The sequence below is a fragment of the Plectropomus leopardus genome, chromosome 9 (assembly GCF_008729295.1).
Source record: "Plectropomus leopardus isolate mb chromosome 9, YSFRI_Pleo_2.0, whole genome shotgun sequence".
Lineage (NCBI taxonomy): Eukaryota > Metazoa > Chordata > Actinopteri > Perciformes > Serranidae > Plectropomus > Plectropomus leopardus.
Genome location: NC_056471.1, coordinates 34,349,034 through 34,356,791, shown reverse-complemented (window position 1 = coordinate 34,356,791; position 7,758 = coordinate 34,349,034). Strand labels below are relative to the sequence as shown.

Below are 7,758 nucleotides of genomic sequence, written 5' to 3'. Positions count from 1 at the left end.
ATTTATGGTGGTTGCATGAGATAAACTATGTTTGTTGTTTTCAGAGTTGCTGTGGAGTTTGAGCTGTCGGGTTGTAAAGTGACGGGACATTTGAAGAAGATAAAAAAGTGTAAATTTTCTACCACAGAGGAAGACATGAGCGTCCATCTTGACATGAAAACCCTCAAACACATTCAACATGAAACCCCGACTGCCGTGTCCTCCACTGACGGTTTGAAAAACTGGACCTCATCCTCTGTCCACCTCAGAGACAGACTCTGTTCGGAGACAGACTCTGTCCACCAGTGAGACAGACTCTGTTCAGAGACAGACTCTGTCCACCAGTGAGACAGACTCTGTTCAGAGACAGACTCTGTCCACCAGTGAGACAGACTCTGTTCAGAGACAGTCTCGACTCGTGTCCTGTAAATAGAACTGACTCGTCCCGACGTGGAGCTGCCGCTCGGTTATTTTCCAGCACAGAGTGATTTCAGGTTTGTTTACTTGATTTTAACTTTTTGAAAGGTTGCGAGCGGTTGAAATAAGAATAGTTTCCTCAAACTTTATCGTTCCTCCGGATGGCGAGGACTGTTTGCTGTGATGATGTCATAGCGTTTGTCTTCTCAGTAACATTTTTCACGTGCTCTTCTTCTCGTCACTGCCCTGCTGATTCCTGCCAGTAAATCCAGTCCACGTGTCGTTCTCGGCGAATGTTTAAGATGTCACATACGTAGGATGCTCGTCTCATCACCACGTTTACGTTCCCGCCGGTGGAAGATGAGATTTTGGCGAGCGCTCGTTGGCACAACTGTTACTGTGAAAGAAACTCGAATACATTCCAGTCTTTTTGGCGTTTGCACTTGAAAATGTGGAAATGTTACATAAACAAAGATTATGACATCAACAGAGTCGCCGCCTTCAACTTCCTGTCGTTTCTTTACGATTCGGCTCCTCGACATCAGAGTTCAAAGGTCTGACCGTCGTGAGCGGGTTCGATACCCGGCAGCAATCCCTTTAGTTCGTCCGTTTGTGCCAAACAACGTGATTGGCAATGTTCGCAGGTTTTCTGACGCTGTGATGGCGTTCTGTGGCAGCGTTCTGTGGCAGCGTCAGCAGCCGGAGAGGAAAGCGGAAAGGGTTCAAACAGCCGCGAACCGGAACCCAGAGGGTCTTTCTTTTTAATTCAGGGTGAAATCATTTCAGGGTTCGGAGGTGGAGAATGTAAAATATGAGTAAGTGCATGACGTAAACTATGTGTGGATCTCTGTTAACCCGTTATCAATAACTGTTAACCGTTATCAATAACTGTTAACCGTTATCAATAACTGTTAACCCGTTATCAGTAACTGTTAACTGTTATCAATAACTGTAAACTGTCATCAGGCCAGTTTCATCTTTTTGGAAATTTAACGCAGAACACAAATAAAAAGCTTTGATAAAGAAAGAAATTCGTGTTTTTATTCTGCTGTTGGTCTACCTCACCCTGGATCTTGTCCTTGCGTACGGCATCGAAATTTAAGATTTATCAGTCTTCCCTGAGAAGCCTGCTCTGTCAGACCATTAGTTAACAACTTTTCGATTACGCCTCAGCAAGAGTTTCTATACTAGATGTCTGTCCGATGGAACAGTAGCTACAATTAAGGAACTGATTAATTCTGCATTGAACTCGTTACCATGTCTCAGTGCGACTGACAACAATCTTACGAATTTAAGTCACTCTCAAATTGATCGTCTTGTTGATAGTGCGACTGGCTCGCTGTGAATACTGTGTTTGGCCCTCGGCAGTGATGACGTTATGAGTTTCTTTAATGATAAAATTATAACTATTAGAGATAAAATCCATCACCTCCTGCCGTCACTGACCGGACCTCAGACACAGGTCATTTGGATATGGCCGCGGGGCCTGAAGTTTATTTAGACTGTTTTTCCCCATTGACCTTCACCAACGCTCTACATTTATTTCCACATCCAAGCCATCAACATGCCTGTTAGACCCCATCACAGCAAGGCTACTTAAGGAAGTTTTACCCTCATTAGACAACTCTTCATTAGATATAATCAATGCGTCTTTATTAACGGGCTATGTACCTCAGTCCTTTAAAGTAGCTGTCGTTAAACGGTCCAGAGGTTTTAACTAACTATAGACCGATACCTAATCTCCCCTTTATTTCTAAAATCCTTTAGAAAGTAGTTGCTCATAAATCTGTGATTTTCTCCAAGATAAAAGTTTCTTTGAGGATTTTCAGTCAGGATTCAGAGTTCATCATAGTACAGAGACGACACTAATTGAGGGAATTTCTTAAAATTTGGCACAAACGTTTGAGTGGACTCACAGAAGAAATTATTATATTTGATGATCAAAGGTCAAAGATCAAGGTCACTGTGACCTTACGTTCGTCTCATTCTTGTGAATGCAATATCTCAGAAACACCTTCAGGGAATTTCTTAAAATTCGGCACAAACGTTCACTTTGACCCAACAATGAGCTGATTTTGGTCAAACGTCAAAGGTCACTGTGACCTTGGATCCATCTCATTTTTGTAAAAACAAATTTAGAACAAAAGTCCAGAAAGAACTGAACAGAATCTGAAGGTGGGAGGTCAAGCGAGAAACTGAATAAATAACACGTGCGTTAACCCCAAACTGTCTGACAGCTGCGTCTGTCTCTGTCCCCCCTCTGGATCAGGTCCTGCTGAGTTCCAGTTGTCCCAGTTTGAGTTTCAGGCTGGAAGTTAAAACACTGAATGAGCGATTTGTGTTTCAGAGTGACGCAGCTGAACTCAGAAAGAAAAATCTTTAATGGTGCAAAAGGTTTTACAGAGATATGAAAATATATTGAACAAACAAATGATTATATAGTGATGATGTCAGTGTGCGTGTGTGTGTGTGTGTGTGTGTGTGTGTGTGTGTGTGCGTGCTTATGTGTGTGTGTTTTTGTGTGTTCGTGTGGATGTGTGTGTGTGTTTCTGTGTGTGCATGTTGCTGTGTGTGTGTCCGTGTGAGTGTGTGTGTGTGCGTGTGTGTGCATGCGTGCATGCGTGCTAACAGCTACATTCAAACAGATGTCAGATGTTCACATGATGACATCATCATTTAGGTTGAAGTGTGATGACATCATCAGTGTGGGAGGAGTGGATGATGTCATCCTCAGCAGGGTCCGTCTGAAACGATCAGGATGTCGGCATTTTTCACCCTAAACACAAACAATCAATAATCACTAATCAGTCACAATGGAGATTATTTCTGATAAAGAGCAGCATGTTTATTTATTTTCAGATTGTTTGAATGTTTCTCTGCTGTGGGAGGTGTGCGTGTGTCGCTCTGTGGTGTTTACTTGCTGTTAGGGGTGTGAGTGTGTCGCTCTGTGCTGTGTTCTTGCTGTCTTTGGTGTGAGTGTTGCTCTGTGGTGTGAGTGTGTCGCTCTGGGGTGTGTTTTCTTGCTGTCGTTGTGAGTGTGTCGCTCTAGGATGTGTTTTCTTGCTGTCGGAGGTGTGTGTGTCGCTCTGTGGTGTGTTTTCTTGCTGTCGTTGGTGTGGGTGTGTCGCTCTAGGATGTGTTTTCTTGCTGTCGGAGGTGTGAGTGTGTCGCTCTGTGGTGTGTTTCCTTGCTGTCAGAGGTGTGAGTGTGTCGCTCTGTGGTGTGTTTCCTTGCTGTCAGAGGTGTGAGTGTGTCGCTCTGTGGTGTGTTTCCTTGCTGTCAGAGGTGTGAGTGTGTCACTCTGGGATGTGTAATCTTGCTGTCGTTGGTGTGAGTGTGTCGCTCTAGGATGTGTTTTTTGCTGTCAGGGGTGTGAGTGTGCCGCTCTGGTTCATGTGTCCAAACACTGCATGCTTTTTGTTCAGTCGTCTTCAGCGTCTGTTGATCAGTGCGGGACGATGCAAACTGATTGATGATCAATATATTTTATTAGTGTTTTTACTCACAGACTTCATAAAGAAACAAAGCGATAAATTATCAAACTGTAACTCTGGAAACTCTTTGATACTCACAGTCTGTTAACACACAGAGAACATTCGTTTGGGTAGGTGATGCCATCGCTGCCACACACGGGAGAGTAATCCAGAGGACACGCCTGAGTCACGGTCGTCCCCCCACAGGAGGGCTGCAACAAACAAACAAACAAACAAACACACAAACACACAAACAAACAACACGTTAGCCAAACGTCAGACACAGATCCAGCCAGTAAAAAAAAGGCAGTAAAACCACGAGGTAAAGACAGAAACCGTCACCTCTCACACACGGTCTGAGAAAGCCGAGGAGAATAATGAGTTTTTAATCGGGGGGGGGGCAGCTGTTTGGGGGCCACAACAGCAAAGTCTCTGTCTCCTCTATATTTCTGTCTCGTTTTAGGGATGACGAGGACCTCGGTGACCGTGTCAGTGTGTGGCTGTAAAAGTTCGGAGAGGTATGACGGTCCGTTCAGAGCTTTATAAACAAACAGAAGGGTTTTAAACCGAATTCTCAGGTGAGTTGGGAGCCAGTGGAGAGACATTAGTGTGGACGTAATGAGCTCAGCAGGGGAAGCCTGAGTACCGCCCACAGAGAGAGCATTACAGTAATCTAGACGGTGGAGACAAAAGCATGAACAATACATCCGCTTCTCGTCCATTTGAGCCGCACGGACCCTCAGTAATGTCAGGTGGTTAAAAACAGTCACAGTTTAACTGTTTAACGCCTGAAAAAACTTCAAGTGGTTGTGAGAAATCTCAATAAAATAAATAACAGATTGAATGAGTTACATTAACCGTCATTAGCTCCTAAATCATGTTCAGGGTGAAGAAAACGGTTTGTAGGATGTTAGTTTCTTACCCTCCTGTAGAGCCGTGACTTATCCTCAGCATCTGAAAACACACGGAGAAGATTATCAGGTTAGTCTGACCCCAAACTGTACGGCTGTTTCTGTAAGGCTGTTTCTGTACGCTTGTTCCTGTAGATACTTTATGACACTAAACACGAGAATGTTTTGAGCTGAATTATTCAAAGTTTTTAAACATTATATATATTATAAAAAATACGTTTCTGCTCTTGCCCTGTGGGCCGTTTCCTCCTTCCAGATCGGGTCCTCCACCAGAGGTCTGGGAGCTTGAGGGTTCTGCGCAGTATCTGTACCTGGACTACACTCCAGTTTGGGTGTTACTGTCCCGAGTGCTGAAATCACCACAGGTACGACTGCTGCCTTCTCCTTCCACACCTTCTCTGGCTCCTCTCTCAGCTCCTGGTATCTTGGTATGCTGTATGTTGGTCGCTTCATCGATCACTGCTGCCTTCTGCTGTTGATTAGCCATCACCGGTTTGTCGGTCTGGATCTGGAAGTCCCACAGGATCTTGGCCCTGTCATTCTCCGCAGCCTTTGGAGGATTCTTCCATTTGGATCTTGGGACCTGAAGTCCAAGTTCAGCACTGATGTTTCTGTACACGGTGCCAGTCAGGTGGTTATGGAGGTCCGTGTATGCTGTGTCCGCCCGCATCTTACATCCTGCTGTTATGTGCTGGACTGTCTCAGGGGCCTCAGTGCACAGCCTACACCTGGGGTCCTGCCTGATGTGGTAGACCCTGGCCTCGGTGCACAGCCTGCACCCGGGGTCCTGCCTAATGTGGTAGACCCTGGCCTGTTCCTGTGCAACCATGATCAGTGTGTCTGTGCTGTCCTTCAGACCTGCCTTTGGTACGATTTCTTGATATCAGCCCCTCTGTTATCTGTATCTGTTTACAGCTCCTCCTCCTCCCCCTCCTCATCCTCATCCTCATCATCATCATCATCATCATCATTATCATCATCGGGGTTCTGCTGCCTGAGACATTCACTCAGCACACGCTCGGCGGTGCAGGCAGCAGGACAGTCGGTCAGGGAAATGTTAGCGAGGTCAGCGGCTGGTTTAACATCATCCTTCAGTGCACAAAGCTTCAGCTCTCTTACTGCTGCAGCGCTCGGCTTCAGCTCCGAAATGTAATCGGACCACATTTACCAGCAAAACAGTAATTTATAAAAATGCACATCATGCAGTGTTGGGGAGATTACCTTAAAAATGGAGTAGGTTACAAATTACTCGTTACCCTATTAAAAATGGAAATAATATAACTGTTTCTAATAACTTTATTAAAGTGATTTTACTGTAACATTTGAACACTTTTCGATTAATTTTCTAACAAATGTTTTAAACCGAGCAGGAGGGTGTGTGCGTGTGTGTGTGTGTGCGTGTGTGTGTGTGTGTGTGTGTTCCTGTCACGTCAGCTTCTCACATAAACAGTCAAACATGCACAAAGTCACACTTCGACACATCCCCACACAAACACACACACATCCACTCATTAGCACACACACACACACACACACACACACACACACACACACACACACACACACACATCCTGAGCTGTTTCTGTTGCTTTCACTGCTGCAATTTGAGCTTTGTTATCTGTTTACATGCAGACTTGATCAAAGTCCTTTTGTTGACTGACCGACTTCTCTGGATCTGGATCTGAGGGTCCGCCTCCACCCACTATTCTGGTTTCATGGTGCAGCGCTCAGTTCTACTCTGAGTTCTACTCTGAGTTTTGGTCTCAGTTCTGGTCCAGCCTTACCTGCACAGAAGAAAACAGCGACACAGATGAGCAACAGAGTCCGGCTGAACATCCTGGAGGAAAAATCAGGAGTGGAATGAAACCAGAGAGCTGAACTGGTGAGGGGTGCTGGCTGTGCACCGATCTGGGGGGTTTCCTGGTGTTTGATTGGCTGCCGATGTGTCTGTGTGCAGGTCCTCTGTGGTTGTGGTGTTTGGCGTTGGTCTGATGTTGTCATATAGAGGACGGGCCGCGTGTTGTTGTCTGAAACCATGTGAGCTCCTGTTGTTGTGGCGGCTGCTTTCCTCTTTTGTTCTCGGGTTTAATCTGGGGATCAACATTCTGTCTGCCGCCAAATATCGCTGACCGGGCAAAACTCTGCGGAAGAGGACCCACAGCAGAGCAGAAAAACAAGCACGGCTCTGTCACGAGGCTGCACAACAACAACACGCTCACACTGATCAGTAAAATCACTGCAATAATCACCGAAATCACAACAACAACACGCTCACACTGATCAGTAAAATCACTGCAATAATCACCGAAATCACAACAACAACACGCTCACACTGATCAGTAAAATCACTGCAATAATCACCGAAATCACAACAACAACACGCTCACACTGATCAGTAAAATCACTGCAATAATCACCGAAATCACAACAACAACACGCTCACACTGATCAGTAAAATCACTGCAATAATCATTAAATCACAACAACAACACGCTCACACTGATCAGTAAAATCACTGCAATAATCAATGAAATCACAACAACAACACGCTCACACTGATCAGTAAAATCACAACAACCTGAGGACAACTAGACACAGCGTGACTGGACTGGACTGGACAGTAATGCGGATCTAAATATATTTCATAAATATATCTAAAAATATCTAAACATATTTAATAAAAACATGAAAGTATATAAGGTATTTAATAAAAAAATATAAAATATTTAATAAAATTCTACATTATATAAATATATTTCATAAAATATATAAAAAGTATATAAGCATATTTAATAAAAACATAAAATTATATATATAAGTATTTAATACAAACATATAAAAGTATATAAAATATTTAATAAAATTCTACATTATATAAATATATTTTATAAGAATATGTGGTAAGTATATAAAATATTTAATAAAGAAACGTATATGAATATGTTTACAAAAATATATAAAAGTACAAAAAAGATTTA

The 7,758-nt window shown here is 43.6% G+C and overlaps 1 protein-coding gene across 1 annotated transcript; it reads right to left on the bottom strand.

Moving 5' to 3' along the window:
* Positions 1-2,944: 2,944 nt before the first annotated feature.
* Positions 2,945-7,260, bottom strand: LOC121948323 (serine protease inhibitor Kazal-type 7-like). The gene is made up of 4 exons (XM_042493695.1): positions 6,565-7,260; positions 4,792-4,823; positions 3,969-4,081; positions 2,945-3,172 (listed from the first exon to the last, which is right to left on the bottom strand). The coding sequence occupies exons 1-4, from the start codon at positions 6,815-6,817 to the stop codon at positions 3,127-3,129; spliced, it is 444 nt and encodes a 147-aa protein (XP_042349629.1). The 5' UTR covers positions 6,818-7,260; the 3' UTR covers positions 2,945-3,126.
* Positions 7,261-7,758: the final 498 nt, after the last annotated feature.

Excerpts from the sequence above, each read along its gene's own strand:
- LOC121948323 (XM_042493695.1), bottom strand. The coding sequence starts at position 6,817 with ATGGTTTCAGACAACAACACGCGGCCCGTCCTCTATATGACAACATCA. Across the intron at positions 4,082-4,791 it reads AGTCACGGCTCTACAGGAGG|CCCTCCTGTGGGGGGACGAC; the intron begins GTAAGAAACTAA and ends TGTTTGTTGCAG. Across the intron at positions 3,173-3,968 it reads TCTCTGTGTGTTAACAGACT|GGTGAAAAATGCCGACATCC; the intron begins GTGAGTATCAAA and ends GTTTGTGTTTAG.